Source organism: Theropithecus gelada, chromosome 1 (genome assembly GCF_003255815.1).
Source record: "Theropithecus gelada isolate Dixy chromosome 1, Tgel_1.0, whole genome shotgun sequence".
NCBI classification, from domain to species: Eukaryota; Metazoa; Chordata; class Mammalia; order Primates; family Cercopithecidae; genus Theropithecus; species Theropithecus gelada.
In genome coordinates this window covers 186,254,163-186,271,297 of record NC_037668.1, presented here as the reverse complement: position 1 = coordinate 186,271,297, position 17,135 = coordinate 186,254,163, and the positions used below count along the sequence as shown (strand labels likewise).

At 52.3% G+C, this 17,135-nt stretch overlaps 1 protein-coding gene across 1 annotated transcript in view; it reads left to right on the top strand.

The window, feature by feature from the left end:
* FAM163A (family with sequence similarity 163 member A) overlaps window positions 1-16,254 on the top strand; it is an 88,835-nt gene extending 72,581 nt beyond the window's left edge. The window contains exons 2-7 of the mRNA XM_025403271.1: window positions 6,788-6,818; window positions 8,965-9,056; window positions 10,506-10,624; window positions 13,271-13,291; window positions 14,310-14,424; window positions 15,010-16,254. Of these exons, the coding sequence (XP_025259056.1) occupies window positions 14,332-14,424; window positions 15,010-15,420 (504 nt within the window). The 5' untranslated portion in view covers window positions 6,788-6,818; window positions 8,965-9,056; window positions 10,506-10,624; window positions 13,271-13,291; window positions 14,310-14,331 and the 3' untranslated portion in view covers window positions 15,421-16,254. The remainder of the gene's footprint in view (window positions 1-6,787; window positions 6,819-8,964; window positions 9,057-10,505; window positions 10,625-13,270; window positions 13,292-14,309; window positions 14,425-15,009) is intronic.
* Window positions 16,255-17,135: the final 881 nt, after the last annotated feature.

The following is a 17,135-nucleotide window of genomic DNA, read 5'->3' as shown; positions in this document are numbered from 1 at the left end:
CTCAGAAATGTTCCCTAAGCCTCCCTGCACGATGTGGGTGGACACAGCTTCCAAATGTCGCTGTTGCACTTGTGTATATCCTTCTGTGAGATTCATCTTGGACTTGGTCTAAAGTTTCTTTGGTATAATTTAATCAACCTAGTTCCATCCTGTCCCTTTTGGAAACTCCTTTGCAAGCCTCCCGCGTCCTGCCACCCTGAGTGTGAGGACTCTGGGCTCCATGGCCAGTCTTTACAGCCAGCTCCCTCTGGCCCTCTTGTCAGCCTGACACAGTGCCCCTCTCCTTATCTCCTTCTGCCTCAGAAATCAAGCTCTCTGTGCCTTCAGTGGCCTGTGTTCTTACTGGATTTCTTCCAGTCTGCTGACATCTCGCTGAAGAAGTGAAACAAGCCCTCTAGATGTCTCTGCCTTTCCTAGCAAGTCTGTTTAGCCGTCACTGAGCTGCAGGCCTGCTGCGTAGGGAATCTCAGAACACCCTCTAAACAATCAAGGACAGATAGGGAGAAATCCAAGTCATAAAGTGCAACACAACAGACTTGTGAAATGTGAAGCCCTATCCCATGGCCCTAGGCTAGGCCATGGTGTCCCCATGCCTCCTGCGAATGGCTAGGGATTCAGGCTGCTGTGGTAGGCCAGAAAAGAGCACTGACTCTGGAGTTAGAAGAGCCAGGGTGGCATGGAGATGGGCCACTCGGCATGTTCCATGCATAGCAAGAATTACTCTGGTCATGGAAGAAGAGTGGCAGCAGGTTGTCCCGGAAATAGTCATGTGACCGTAGCCAAATCACTTGGCCTTCCTAAACTTAATATTTTCTGTAAAGAAAGAGAAATCAAAATCTGCCATGCCTAGGAGACAAACAAGATAAAGCATAGGAAAACTCTGTAAACTGTCAGCGAACATTGTTATGAGAGGCAGAAACTGAAACAAAACCCAAGTCCAACATGAACCAAACCCTTAACAGGTTTACTGGCCTCAGCACCGGCCTCTCCAAAGCGGAGCAGACAGACCTGTGATCAGAACCTCCAGAGCTCCAGAGACTAGCGTTATCTGCATAAAATTGTCCACACTCATGTAAAATGACACATAACTAAGTCCCAATTATGTCACATGGACTATAGGCAAAACTGAGGTTCTCAGGAAGAGAGGCCTGGAAGGATCAGAAAAGGCTGGGAGCTGGGGCAGGTGGAGCTTGAGGTGCTATGTGACACTCTGCGGCAGAGACACGTGGGCAGTGTGGCGGATGGTGACAAGGAAGACTTCCAATAAACATGGCATGCTCTAGACACTAGTTTCTGCATTAGACAGATACATATTGAGCATCTCCTATGTTCTAGGGCTAAAGATTCACTGGTGAGTAAGGCAGACACGAAACAGTGTGCTGTGGGGCTTCAGAACAAAGTCACAGCCCCTCCCCAGCCCAAGGGGCCCACAGCCAGGTTCTCAGGCTCTGCCAGTGCAGGGGTCCCACACCTGTGCCCACTCTTCTTCCGTGATCAGCACAGTTTTTGCTGAAGAAACATGCAGAGCAGCCTGTTTTGTGTTACCCCAATCAGGGAAGGGGTACGCTCAGCCTTGCCCTTAACAGGCATCCAGGATGCAGGCAGCACCTCTGAGGCAGCCCTTGGCTGGGAGGAGCAGGGCACCTCTGTTTATCTGCAGCAAATATTTATTTGTAACCCCAAGCACTGAACAAGCCTGATGGGTGTGCCTACTCCAGGGCGTCTGTGCGCTCCAAGCCATGTCAGACCGTGGTGGTTTGACAGAGATTGCAGAGTCACCCCCAGGCCTTCCACAGGTGGACTGGACACGAGGTCCTGAAACCAGAGGACAGGCCATGTTTTCTGTCCGTGTCCCCTCCTGTGAGCTCCTCGGGGGCACTCTGCCTCTCCTCTTGTGTCCCTGGGGCGGGGCTCCATGCCAGGCACTTTCCTTAGTGCTCAGTAAGTAGTAGATGAAGGATAAATGAGGGGAATAACAGAGTTTCCACAAGGATGCTGAGACAAAGGCCCAGCCAGACAAGGTCCAGTCAAGGTCATGATCAGGAGCCTGCGGGTCATGTTCTGTTCTGAGCAGCTCATCAAGGATGGAATGGAAGAGAAGAGGAATAATAAACTCATTTTCACACGCATTACCTCAGGCATAACTCAAATATGAGCTGGGGTCACATGTTCCGCAGGATCTAGATACGACTTGCTCAAACCCCCATAATAGGGCTCAGCGGAAACCTAAACTCTATTCTGCGAGCTGCTGTTCTCATGGTCACCTCTGGCTCCAAACTCCTCCCTCCACCGAATTCTTCTCGCTGTGAGTGTCTTCTGTGGGCTTTGTATATGCACCCAGATAGGCACTCAGCCCCTTCACTGGATTGCCACAGAGAAGAAAAATATCACTCACGTTGAGGAGTCACCACCACAAAAACCTGGAATTCAGTAAGGCACCTCCCAGCTCCTGGAAGCCTTCTGCAGAGGCTGACTGCTGGGAGTTTTAACTGGCCAGGAGGCGAAGCGGAATCCCCCAGCCTCAGCGGCTTTTCAGGGCTCATCTCTCTTCCTCACCCCACCCTCCCGGATCTGCCTGCCACCCAGTGCCCACACAGCTCTCCCAGGCCCACTCCCAAACCTCAGCACAGCCAGACTCACCCAGGGACGAGTGAGCATGGAGACGCCTCTGCCGTGAGCAGCTCGGAGGGCTAACTGCAGGGACCCTGAGGCTCTTGGGACAACGTCAGCCCTTTTTAGAAGGCAGTGTGATTTGAAAGATCACCGTCCCCCCCCCCATTTTCCCAGGTAATCCTCACCCCGTAGAGAAAGGTGTATTATTTATCTCCATTTTACAGATGAGCCTCAAGGAGATCATTAATTGTCCAAAGTCACCCAGGTAATGAATGCAGAAAATAGGGTTTAAACCCAAATCTTGGAACTCCTGGCCTAGTGCTCTTTCCACTGTGCACAGCAGAGCACAGCAGGATGGAGGGCTCTGTGTGGGGACAGCACTCTGTGCAAAGCAACTTCCCCCTTAGACCTGGCCATTCCAGCATTCAGAATGTGCAGATACCAGGCAGGTGGCTGGAGTGGAGCTCAACGAAGACACGTGATTCCAAGTCTGTGCCCCAAAATGGTCTAAACTGTAAAGAAGAAAGCAAAATATACCCACAGGATACCCGTGTATCAATAAACGCCAATACTGGAGGACAAATAGGCCTCAGGAAGACCAAACAAAAATAAGCAGCATTTAGTCAATCCTGAAAGGCTCCCTGGGGGAAGGGAAAGCCTCCTTTCTTTTGTCTTTTTGTTTGAGTTGGACTTCAGATGCAGAAGACTAAGTTAACGGTGTTCTTCAGATCATAGCACAGTATCATGATCATTGGTCTGTGCAAGATCTGTCACATCTTATTTATGTTTCTCACTCTCACTTTCATTTACCTTCTTCCATAGGCAGCCATGATGTGTATTCATTTTTTGGCATGTGTTCTTGAACATGTGGGTTGTGGATCTGTATGCTTGTAGTTTAAATCCATGTAAGCAGAATTCTTATGCCTCTCATGCTTGGGTGGTTTGGTTTTGTTTCGTTGTTTCTCTTACCACTGTGCTAAGCTTTCTCCTCGCTGCTGTGTGTTGCGGTGCCACATCTGGTCCTCTGCTTTCAGCAGGTGCATATCCTCTGTGATAGCATCTACCTGAGTTTTTGGGTCCGCTCCTCAGTGATGATCACTGAGGTTGCCTCCAAGTCCCTGCCATCATAAACAGCCCAGCATGGTAACAAACATCTTCACATATGACCCCTTATGGCTGTGTTAAGAAATTTCAGGAACATCGAACCAGGAGCAGAATTGCTATTTCATGGGCCATATGTGTACTTGCTGTGACTAAGTGGTACCAGGTCACTCCCTCAGTGGCTGCCCCAGCCATGCCCACCACCAGTGTTCCTGTATACCTACATCTGCACCAATGCTCAGCATTATCCTGCTCCTGACTTTTGCCAATCTAAAGGTAAAAAGTGATAGCTCATTGTGGCTTCAGCTTGTATTTCTTGAATTACTAATGAGTTTGTGCATCTTTTCATTTCCTTGGGAGCCTTTAGGGTAAACCACTTGTCCATTGCCTACTGTTACACTGGGGTTCTTGGAGGTCTTTTCTTGATGATTTGCAAGAGTCCTGTATCTCCCAGAGAGACCGCTTCTCAAAGAGTGCACATCTCTTTGCTGCTGTAGTTACCCATCTAGGGTAAGAGAACCCATGTGGTCACTAGTTCTTCAAACCCTCATCCTGGGGGTCAAGACTTTGTAATGGGCATACGTACAATCAAAGTAAAGGGAACCCCTTCCCCATTTCCTTCTTCCAGCCTTGCCTGAGGATTGCAGGACAGGAAGACAGGTAACAAGGAAAAAAAAGCTTTCCTCTTCTTTGGGGCTGCTAACCTGCTGTGTCAATTTCATGAGTTAATAAATGAGTGGAGAAGGCTTAATTGCATCAGAGAAATTGAGATCAGCCGGTGCTTAGGCCCCACTCAATTAACCTGTGCTCCTCAGGGGGCTGAGCAAGGAGCAGGGGGCAGTCGATGGTTAATTACATGTGCTGGTGCCAGCCACAGCTGGCATTTCCTGCCAGCATTCATCCAGGCAGTGAGGCGAGGTGACCCTGCTTCAGTGAGGCTGAGGCCACTGAGAACAGGGGGCCCTTCAGATAGAGCAGAGACCCCTGGTCTCCTGGGGAGTGAGAGACCCATTTCCCAGCACATTCTATCAGGGTGGCTTTTAGTGCCCAACTCCAGCCTCTACTAGACGAATGGCCTTTAAAGCCCCCATTCTTTTATTTTTATTTTTTTCTTAAGACAGAGTTTTGCTCTTGTTGCCCAGGCTGGAGTGCAATGGTACGATCTCAGCTCACTGCAACCTCCACCTCCCGGGTTCAAGCAATTCTCCTGCCTCAACCTCCCAAGTAGCTGGGATTACAGGCACATGCCACCACGCCCAGCTAATTTTTGTATTTTTAATAGAGACAGGGTTTCACCATATTGTCCAGGCTGGTCTCGAACTCCTGACCTCGTGAGTCACCTGCCTCGGCCTCCCAAAGTGCTAGGATTACAGGCGTGAGCCACCACGCCCGGCCAGGCCCCCCATCTGACCACTTTATTGGCTCCATCCCCGCCCAGGCTGATGCCACATGCCTTTGGTTCTTCTTAGGCTTCCCCCTCCTCCTGCCCCCTGGCCTGCTTGCCTTCAGGACACAGAACCCAGAGCCACTCTTGTCATGGGCACCAGATGATGCCACAGGCTCTGCAAGATCACTCCCCTCCCCTACTGCCTCCAGACTGAAATCCTCCCAGAGAAGTTTCTTCTTGCATCATTTTCCAAAAGGCCAGATGGTAAGGCTCAAACCTGCTAAGAATATAGATTCCTGGGCCCCACCCTGTAGATGCTGCTTCAGTAACTCTGGAGTCTCCATTTTTTAATACGTGGCTCAGGTAATTGTTACTGTCAAGCCAGAGTTACCGTCAACTCCACTTCAGGGGACACCCTAGCTCCTGATGAAATAAGTGCAGATCTTCTGGAAGGAGAGACAACATCAAATGGAAGGGCCCTGGCCTGGGACCTCTACAGTGCCATCTCTGCAAACAAGTCAGTTGTCCTGTCTGAACTTGGTTTCATCATCTAGAAAATAAAGATATTGTAAATCATTCTATTGTAAAGACACATGCACACAAATGTTCATTGCAGCACTGTTCACAATAGCAAAGCCATGGAATCAACCTAAATGCTCATCAGTGACAGACTACAGAAAATGTGGTACATATACACCATGGAATACTATGCAGCCATAAAGAAGAACAAGATCATGTCTTTTGCGGGAACATGGATGAAGCTGGAGGCCATTATTCTTAGCAAACTAACACAGGAACAGAAAGCCAAAGACCACATGTTCTCACGTGTAAGGGGGAGCTAAATGATGAGAACCCAGAACACAGAGGGAACAATACATGCTGGGGCCTACTTAAGGGTGAAGGGTAAGATGAGGGAGGGAGCAGAAAAAATAACTTTTGGGCACTAGACTTAATACCTGGGTGATGAAATAATCTGTACAACAAACCCCCATGACATGAGTTTACCTGTGTGACAAACCTGCACTTGTACCCCCAAACCTAAAATAAAAATTTCTTAAAAAGACACTGGAGTCCTTACATTTCCATGGATCATTTTTCTGTAAGTAACAAGCACGTTGCATGATTTATGCTCAAAAAACAACTTTAATTTTTTTCCTTCAAATGTCCCTGTAAAATGTATTCAGTGGGAGAAATCTTCCCCTGCCCCTAGAAAAAAAACTTGGTCCAATCCCATTGCTTTTTCATCCAGTCTTCGGTGATAGCCTTGTAGTTACTGTAAGTTATAGATAGTCCACTCAGACATTAGAATGCATCAGAGGCCGGGCGTGGTGGCTCATGCCTGTAATCCCAGCACTTTGGGAGGCCGAGGCAGGTGGATCACCTGAGGTCAGGAGTTTGAGACCAGCCTGGACAACATGGTGAAACCCCATTTCTACTACAAATACAAAAATTAGCCAGGGGTGGTGGTGGGCACCTGTAATCCCAGCTACTTGAGAGGCCGAGGCAGGAGAATCGCGTTAACCCAGGGGGCGGAGGTTGCAGTGAGCTGAGATTGTGCCACTTCACTCCAGCCTGGGTGACAGAGTGAAACTCCATCTCACAAAAAAAAAAAAAAAAGAATGCATAATAATCATGAGTAATGCAACACTCTTATTCTGACTGCATTGTTTTTCTCCTTTCTTCCAGTTTCACTCTGCTCAAGCTGGAAGCACCTGAGGTGGGCCCCACACGTCCCTCTGCTGTCTACATCGCCCTGTTCTCTCTTCCCTACCACCACCCAGGAGCTGCTGTTTTACCACTTGCCAGGATTGAAATTCGGGGTTCTTACTGGTTAGAGAGCTTGGAGAAACTTAAAACTGGCTCTTGCTTTTGAAAATGTTTTTGTGGGCTCTCCTGGGGTTCCCTGCTGGACTGGACCCCTCTCTCCTGAAGTTCCCTTCACCCATTCAAGCACTGCATCTGCGTCCCAGGAGTCTCTTGCAACCCCTTGCTCAGCCTCTGGGCATCTGGAGGCCGCCCACAGCCTCTTCAGTGGAGGTCTTCTCCCTGTTGACACTTACACAATATTGACTCAAGACAGCCAGCCCCAGAGCCCTCCTCCCTTGGGATACATAGCTCAGCAACGCCTCTCACCATGGAAATCCCCTCACCAAACCTTCACCAAGTTACAGTCCTATCCATGTTTTCTAAAGTGGGTGAAAGCATCCATGGATCCTGAGACAGATGTTCTTACATTCCCATTGTACAGTCTGTGCACAGCCAGGGGAAGAGGGCCCTGCCTAGACTCCCTTTCGCCTTCTGATTTCTATCCTTTGCCGTGTCAGAACTCGTGCAGGAAGAGCCCCTCTGTGATACCCAGTGACATTAAACTCTACGTCACAGGTTAATCTGAGTGAGAACATCTTGGAGAAAAGAAAGCCCAAGTGCCCAGAATGTCCAAGGCAGGAGGTGGGAGAGTGTAGGAAGGTCTAGATCTAGGAGGGAGGTGATAATGGGGACAGGGCTGCTCTGTCATGCAGTCACTCTGCCCCCTTCTCAGCTTTCCCCAGGGCTCTGCCGGAGAGCTGCTGGGCTCGGATAGGCCTAGTCCCTGAGGCATCATGCTAATGTCTGTCCTTTGACCTCCAGCTTCTGGCCAAGGGTGAGAACCTGGAGGTGGTTAGCCCTGTCCCCTTGGAAGGTGGCTCTGTGGATATGGTTAATGGCTGGCTTTCCTCCCCAGTACAAACATCCCCCAACCAGGGAGGCCTCTCCTCCTCGGGGCCTCTGAGCCAGGGCTGAGCATCACCCCCACAGGGCATCCCTCCTCTCCCTTCTCTCAGTGTCGGGTTCAGACTCTTCCGAATAATGTTGAGTGGTTATTTAAAGATCAACACCGTCCTGGCCGGGTGCAGTGGCTCAAGCCTGTAATCCCAGCATTTTGGGAGGCCAAAGCGGGAGGATCACTTAAGGTCAAGAGTTTGAGACCAGCCTGGCCAACGTGGTGAAACCCCATCTCTACTAAAAACACAAAATAGCCGGGCACAGTGGTGGCTGCCTGCAGTCCCAGCTACTTGGGAGGCTGAGGCAGGAGAACCGCTTGAAGCCGGGAGGCCAAGGCTGCAGTGGCACTCCACCCTGGGTGACAGAGTGAGACTGTGTCTCAAAAAAAAAAAAAAAAAAAAGAGATCAGCCCTGTCCTGGGTTAGAGTGATTGGTTAAATGAATAAACAAATAAAAGAATGTAAAGAGACCCCCAAAACTTAGCCTACCCTGGATTCCTGGATATCTCAAGAGGACCCTGCCTCCCCCTCCCCCAACAGCACAGCAGCCTGAACTTGCTCCTCTGGCTGTCCAGTCGCCATCTTTGGCCTGATAGAAGTCAGGATATTGGAGTAGGGGAAGGAAGTGTGCAGCCCAGGCACTGGGAAAAAATAGGACCAGGAAACGGTGGGGAAGGGGCTGGGAAAGAGGTATGTTAAGAGCAGGGTCAGTCATGCAAGCAACAAGGACGCATCCGCTGGGCACAGATCCAGATCCTCCAGTGGAGCAGGAGAAAACCAGCCGAGCGCCCTGCCCCGCTCAGCATCACCTCCCAGACACGTGCCCAGCATTCTGCTGCTGCCCTGGGCACAGGGTTCCAGAAGCACCACAGAGGGAAGGAGACACAGCTGGGGTAGATGTAACCTTACAGGTCTGTCCTCAGGTTCTTAGGCTGGGGCCTCGGAAACCAAGGCAGCTGCGGAGGTTTACCTCAAGAAGCAAACCCCTGGAGAGACTTCCACTCTAGAGCCGTGGGGTCACAACTGGGGGCCAGCAGGAGCTTGTCTGTCCTCAGCCTTCCTGTCCAGCTTTCATGGGTCTTCCTCTCTCTTCTCTGGCAGGGACTGATGCCCTTGGCCATGACGCACCCCCACCTGCTGTCTGCTCAGGCGTAGCCTGCGTGACTGAGCCACCACTGCTCCAGCTGTTTCACGTAAGTGTAAGGCACGGGCCACTCCCTTTTCCCTGGGGAGAGGGTGTCTGGGCCACCAGTGGGGAAGGAGCTTCAGAAAGTCCTGGTCACAGAGGGAAGGCCCTTAGGATTCTTTAGTGGGCAGCAGGTTTGTCCTCTGGCTACCCCCGTTCCCTGACTTGGCCACCACTGAGTCATTCTGCCCCAGACCTGCTGAGACCTGGGTGGGAACATAGGGACCCCTTTCTCCTGTCCTCAGGACACCTCAGGAGGCAGCTGGTGTGTTAGAAACTCCACAGCACTGGCCCGCGGGCCCTGACGCAGACACTTGTTATCCTATGACTTTAGAAAAATAACTTAATGGTCTCGCTTCTCCTCCAGCATTGCTGGGGCTTTTGTAAGATTCAAGAATGTGTATTCGCTATCTTTTGCTGCATCACAAACGACCACAAACTCCACAGCTTAAAATAATACACAATGATTCTGTTTCTGTGGGTCAGAGGTCCAGATGTGGCTGGTTGGCCCTCTGCCTCAAGGTCTCAGCTGGGGTTGTCAATTCATCCCCAAGGTCAACTGGAGAAGGATCCACTTCCACTCTCATGAATGTGGCTGTTCAGTTCCTTTTGGGGGGCTGGATTGAGGGCCTCAGTCCCCAGCCAGGAATTAGCCAGAGGCCACCCTAGGTTTCTTCACACATGGGCTTCCCCAACATGGCAACTTTCAGTATCAAAACCATCAGAGACAATGGCTAGCAAGAGAATAGTCTGAATCTTATATAATCTCTTCATAGAAGTGACATCCCATTACCCATTCTGTTAGTTAGAAGCAAGTCACAGGCCACACCCATACTCAGAGGGGAGTACACAAGGGCATAACTGCCAGGAGGCAGTGACCACTTGGGCCATCTCAGAGCCCGCCCGCCATAAGAGAGCATAAATGGAGCACTTTGTAAACTGTAGGCTGTTGTTTGGGTGTAAGAAGTTACTGCCAGCATTTGCATCTAATTGCAGAGACAATGGGCCCTCCTGAAATCATAGAGAGCCACTGAATGTGGGAATGTAAATGCTAAACTGTACCGTTAGTACAGAAATTAGCCGGGCATGGTAGCACATGCCTTTGGTCCCAGCTACTTGGGAGGCTGAGGTGGGAAGATCGCTTGGGCCCTGGAGGTTGAAGCTGCAGTGAGCCGAGATCACAGCACTGCACTCCAGCCTGGGTGACAGAGCAAGACCCTGTCTCAAAAAAAAAAATTTGTTTTTTCCATTAGTACTGAGCCTTCAGGGAAACTGTTGAGAGCTGATTAGTTCATCTCACACCCTTTCCATGTCCCTTCCTGGCTTATGATTTTAAGGCCAGACCTAAACAGCCACAACCGGTCTAGGCCTTCCTTCTCCCCACAAACATGGTTGTTTATGGGGTCTTTTCTAGTTTACAAAGAGCTCTCACACCCATCCCCCTCGTTCCTCACAGTCATACTTGAGAACTCAGAGGAAGATCGGTGATCCTTGGTTACAATTCCTTACAGTCCTACTGGCGAGGGAGACAGGGGAATGTGAGAACTGAGTGTTTTGTTCATCTTTGCTTCAGAAGTGAGAAAGAAGGTCATTTTCCAATATGGGGTAGCTGCTTAGTGGCACAAGTGATCCTCGAACCTGGGCCTTGAGAACCCCAGCTCTGCCCAGACTGCCATGCCCGCAATGTCCAGGCCATTGCTGTGCGCAACCTGTGTGGTCCTGAAAGAGGGCTGGCCCGGGACAGAGGCAGGGAGGAGGGAGGGCACTGTTCTTATACGGCTTCTCCATAATTCCCTGTCTCCTAAAACAGGCTGAGCACATCCTGGAGCACTAGTCCAAGCCTGTCTGTGGGGTGGATCACTGCTGCCTCCCCAGCTTCAGGTCACTCCTAGACCTCTCTGTCCGTAAGCAGCCTTCAGCGATGAATATGCAGGGAAGTGTTGGGGGGATGAAGTGGTGCTGTAGTGAAAGTGCCTAAGCCTTCCCCAAGCTGAGATTCATCTGGCCCCGCCTCCAGATGCCCCAAGAAACCTCTGAAGCATGGCCCACCATGCACCTGGGCAAAATCAAAGTGATCTCAAACAGGGACGCTCCAGTCTGCCGTTGGATTGAGCTGAGAGATACAGCTTGCTGCCCCCTGGTGGTCTGTCAGAGTCATAACTGCCAGGGCTGTGACAAGCTAAACAGTGAGCTTTTATTAAGTCTGACACCATGTGTCAGACATGGTGCCTAAGGCTGCAGAGGATAGGAGACCATGTAAGACACAACCCCTGATCCCAGAGGACTTATAATATAGTGGAGGAATCAACATGTTCCCACATGAAAAGTTGACTCTTATCCCACCAAGTGGGATTTGAAGAGCGAACCATGAAGGGCATTGCAGTAGGAGCCCAGAAGTGAGAGAGCATCAGGGCTGGGGCACTCAGGGGAGGCTTCTCAGAACCTTGAAGGAAGGGCAGGATTGAAACAGACAGAAAAAGAAAGACCACACACTCCCCTGTCGAAAGCCCCCTCAGGAACCCCCACGGCCTCCAGGAGAGTTCATCCGGATTCCTTGCCCGGGTTGCCGCCTCTCCAGGCACATGCCTGCCCTGGCCTGTCCCAGCCTCGCCAGATCCCTCGCAGTTCCTGGAACTGTTCTCTTCACACCCCTGGACTGTTCATTCTCCCTCCCCACCTTGTCTACTGGATAGGCTGTCACTCACCTTTTAGGATTCAGCTCAATACAACACCTGCAGTGGAGCATCTCCCCCCGAGTCATTAGCTGCCCCACTCTGTGTTCCACAGTTCTGGACTACGATTCTGTGGCTACGAGTCTCACACTGTATCGTAAGGGTTGCCCCGTCTATTTTCATCACTAGGCAATAAGCTGCTTAAGAACTGTAGGACTGTGGCTCACACTTGTAATCCCAGCACTTTGGGAGGCCGAGGCGGGTGGATCACCCACCTTGGTGGGTGGTCAGGAATTCGAGACCAGCCTGGCCAACATGGTGAAATGCTGTTTCTACTGAAAATAGAAAAATCAGCCCAGTGTGGGGTTGCACATCTATAATCGCAGCTACTCGGGAGGCTGAGGCACGAGAATCACTTGAACCCGGTAGGTACAGGTTGCAGTGAGCCGAGACTGCGCCATTGCACTCCACACTGGGGGACAGAGTGAGACTCCATCTCCAAAAAAAGGAACAATGGGGCTGCATGATGGGGCAGCAGATCACATAGGCGGAAGAAAGGGAGGTGAGGAGGGAAAGATAAATAGGGTGAGCGTGCAGGAACTTGGGGGATGGCTATGCCTTTGAAGCTGTCTCTAAAAGTTTATGGGCAGATAAATGTATCCTGCAGGCAATGTGGTGCATGAGAGTCACAGAAACGCCCAGGGATGTGAAGAAAGGCTTAACAGCTGGTGGCAGGAAGGGTACTCAGAGACAAAACTGGGAAGGTTCGTTAGGAAACCATTGCACCACTGCAGCTTGAGAGGTGACAAGTCTTCACTGGAGTGGGCGACAGAAGACTAGGGAAGCCAAAGAAGAATTTGAGGAGTTTCAATTCTGGGCAGCTGGGGGAACGTCCCATGGCCTTGTCAAACTCTCATGTGCAACTTATTCAGTTGAGACCTTGTGAAAATGCAAACTCTGATTCATTAGTCCTGTGGAGGGCCTGAGATGCCATCTTTCTAGTGGCGCTCCCAGGTTATGCCCACGATGCTAGTCCACAGAGCAGGAGTGGATTTGGAGCCCCGCTGCTGGGCAGGTGCAGCTCTCTAGGACAACAGTGGTGGGCAGGTGGTACATTTGGGTGAAGAGATAAAGGTACCCCTTTTACCCGGTGAACACGCCAGGGTGCACAGCTTTGTGAGCAGAGTGCGGTTGGGTTCTAGCCCCACTTACCCTTTGAGTAATAAACAACTTGCAAAGCCCTTCGGGGCAGCTATGGTGGAGTCACCAACAGAGACAGACCGGTCAGAGGCGGGGAGTCCATTTGGAGAGCAGGGTGATGACTTTAGCCTGTCACAACTGAGTTTGAGATGACCACTGGGACATCCACTGAAATGTCCATCTGCTAGCAGTTGGAGACCCAGACTTGGGGTATGTGGGCTCACTGATGATATGCCACACAGTGAAGAAAGCAAAATGAGGGTTGGCTGGGAATCATCTAACCCTTCTGGCCTTTTTCAGCGGGTAACTCTCTTATTCCAACATCTCTGTCCTTTCTGTTGTCTTGCAGGTCACCGTTCCCTTTACTAATGTAAGTGATCTAGTCATTTTTCCATCTCCAAGATGCCAAGTCCCCAGTCCCCACCCTCCTGCCCCCTTGGTCCCAGTGCACCTGGGAGGCTCAGAAATCCGCATTTACTGACCTAAAAGGATAATCTGCCTGAAGCCAGGACAGCCTCATGCCCAGAGCTTGCCTCTGTCCTGTTCATTCAGCCTCAGAAGCCAGGACCAGTCTCCCCAGTCGGGCCACAGCCTTCCAGGGCCCAGGATGCCACACACCACGCCCTCTGGGCTTGCCTTGCCCTTGCTTTTCAGGAGGGTTTGAAGAACAGAGATACCCCTGAAAGAAGTGCGGGTTTGAGCCAGAGAAGAGTCACCTGATGTTTTTGAGAGTTGGCCCTTTCCCCGCCAGCCCGGGACAAGGGCTCAGGGACCACTGGGGTGTGTGCCAGGATGGCGGGGATCAAGAGCACAGCCTTGGGGATGAATGGGCTGGGTGGAATCGCAGCCAAATTATTCTCAGCCTCCGTTTAGCATGCATGCAGTAGGGATAGCTAATAACTGCCCTGAAGGGTTATCGCGAGGATGTGGTAAGATGTGTGGGGGTGCTTAGCATGATGCCACACAGGGAGGAGCCCCGCAATCAGCAGCAGTTGTTCCTCTGTGTCTGGAGCCACGCAGAAGCTGGGGTTAAGAAGGGTGTGAGGGGAGAGGAAAGGCGAGAAGAGCACCAAAGGGGAAAGATCGTGAGAACTTTTTGAAACTGGATAGAAGCAAGGGGCAGAATTAGCACTCAGCTTTCTCTCTTCCCTCCCGCAGCTGTTATCTGCCCTGTGCCGAACACCTCCAACTTCCCCCACTTAGGCTGGCCCGGTCTGGAGCTAGAGCCAGTCGTCAGCCTTCAGGAAGCCCCTGGGGCCTGGCCCTCCCTGCACCTGCTGCTCTCAGGCCCCCTGCTCCAGCCTCGGGGCAGCTCCAGAAAGACTGCCCCCGGCCCAGCCCAGGGCTGCAGCCACAGCTGGTCCTCAGCCCTCCGCACATCTTTGCAGAGTTTGATGGGGCGCCGGGCGGATGACAGCGGGAACGGTTGTGATCACTGGCGGAATCCTAGCTACGGTGATCCTCCTCTGCATCATTGCCGTCCTGTGCTACTGCAGGCTCCAGGTCAGTCCCCGGGACCCGTAGCCAGAGGCTGCCAGGCCACCAGCAAACCTCTTTTTCATTATGGGGTCAGAAACTGGAGGCTGACCTCAGGGCCCACAGAACCCAAAGCCATGGAATATGGCAGGCGTAAGTCAAGGAGGCTGGGAGTTGGGGCTGGTCAGAAGGAAGCTAAGCACCCCCCAGCCTGCCCGCTCAGAGCACACAGAAAGTGTGCTGGGGAGATACGGGCTCACTGGGTTGTGTCTCCTGCACCTCTGAGATTTCAGGGGCGCAGGAAGAGCAGCATTCTGGGGAGGCTCTGAAAGCTGCCACCAGCAGCCCCAGCCCTGTCCTCAATATGTGTGTGTCCCTGCCCAACTCAACCACAGCCTGGAGTTACTGCGAGGAGTGGTGGGAGGGGAAAGGGAAAGCAGCACTGGCCTTGCAAAGCCGGGAATAGAAACGTGTGGAGCAAGCCCCTGGGGTTCAGTGCCTGGCACTAGGTTCTCCATGGAGCAGGGGGCAGGGGCACCTGTGCACACTCAAAAATGTGTGGGGTCGGGGAAGCATTCATCCGCTCAGGCATCCCTCTCCCCTTCCGCACAGTATTACTGCTGCAAGAAGAGCGGAACCGAGGATGCAGACGAGGAGGAGGATCGGGAGCACGACCTTCCCACGCATCCCAGAGGCCCCAGCTGCAATGCCTGCAGCTCCCAGGCCCTGGACGGCAGAGGCAGCCTGGCACCTCTCACCAGCGAGCCCTGCAGCCAGCCCTGCGGGGTGGCCGCGAGCCACTGCACTACCTGCTCCCCGTACAGCTCCCCCTTTTACATACGGACGGCTGACATGGTGCCCAATGGGGGTGGAGGCGAGAGGCTCTCCTTTGCTCCCACATGCTACAAAGAGGGGGGACCCCCATCCCTCAAATTCGCAGCACCCCAGAGTTACCCGGTGACCTGGCCAGGCTCTGGGCGTGAGGCCTTCACCAATCCAAGGGCTATTAGTACAGACGTGTAAACCCTTCCACCCCTGACCCCACACACACCCACACTGCTGCCCTGGCGGGGGCCATGGGGGCAGTGGATGACCCTCCAGCAGCCCCACAGGGGCTGTCTCTGTGTCTTTGGCTTTTCTCGCTCCGCAGTGGAGGGTTTGCTAGGATTTAAGCTTTTGAGTGCATTGAGAACCAGGACAGGGCCTGGCTCCAACTCTGTGGCCCAGAGGTGGGGCACTGCTAGGTCAAGTCTGCAGCTTCGCCAGTTTCTTGGTTGGGACACTCCTCTGGCAGCCCCAGCACCACCACAACCCCTTGCAGTGTGCCCCAGTCCCCTGAATTTGCTGAACTGCAAAAAGGAGCATGGGGGAAAGCTCAGCAAAGGCTCTGGAGCCCTCCAGGGTCCACGGGAGATGAAGCATTCGTGCCTAGGAGAAGCGGACAGAGGGCAAGGGAGAAGTGAGAGCTGCAATTCCAGCATTGGAGAAGCGAGGGGCGGAGCCTCAACAGCACTGCTTCAGGAGGAGCTTGCTGAGATGAATTCAACAGCTAGTTCACAACCAAGTTTTGTACGTTGGTTACCATAACTACTGCTGTCACTGTAGCTGCTCCCGTAGGGACGTTGATTCCTGAACGTATCACATCTCACCGGCCCCCTTCCTCGTGGAACACGTCAAGTTGACTTTAAAACCTAAGGTTGCCTGTGGGGACTGCACCAGAAAGTGACTGTCTAACCGTGTTCCCCGAAATCCTTCCTCTGCCTTAGGAACCAGCGCCCCCTGCTGGAGAAGCTTTTTCATTTTTGTTAGCCGACTTCTAGTAGCTTAGCAAAGAGACCAGCTGACTGTCTCTCGGCCCAGCCCACCACGCCGAGCAGCTTGCGTGGACGCAGTCCTGTGAGGGTGTGTGCATGCCCGTTCCCAGGTGTACACACACACACACACACACACACACACACACACACCAGTCACCACGGGTAGGCACCAGGGGCTTTGTACCTTCAGGAGCTGCAGAAAGGAAAGGTCTCCCATGTACCATCGAGAAGGAAAAGTCTGATACCCAAACAGCTTGAACGAAAGCTGGTTAACGTGGCCAATCCCCATGGCAGCCAGTCTCCGTGGGGCGATGCTGCAGCGGCTGAAACCACGTTAACTCCGCCAGAGCCCGGCATTCTACGTGAGCATCCACCCGTGATGCCATTGAGCAGGATCTTCAACCCACCAGAGCAACAGCCCAGTCCTGAGGATGGGAGGGACGTGACTTAGGGATTCCACGCTCGCCACCCTCCCTTGGCCGCCCTACTCCCCAGTCTCCTGGCAATGAGCCTTTTATTGTGTCTCACACCAGCCTCATTTCCAACTCCGACTTCCCACTTAGAATGTGGCAGTGGCTTTATGCTTTGTGAGTATCTTGATGAGTTTTCCAGTGGCCTCTGCAGAAGCTGGCCCCCTTCTAAGGGCATAGCTAACCCCCTCCCACTCCTGAGTCACTGAATTCAAGGAGGGTGGGGCAGGGAAAGGGCTGGCCCCCCTGCTGAAATCTTGATTCTGCATCTGACGAAGGTCAGGGTGCCGCTGAGGGAGCAGGGAGCGGGCAGGGAGGAGGAGGGGAATGCCCATCTTTTGCGCCACAATTAAGGCACCTATCATCTCACATCTCAATCTAGAATCAAAGTGCCCTGGGTTGAGAAACAGACCTGGGCTCTGGTCACACTTTGGTCACTCATTAGCTCTAGGAC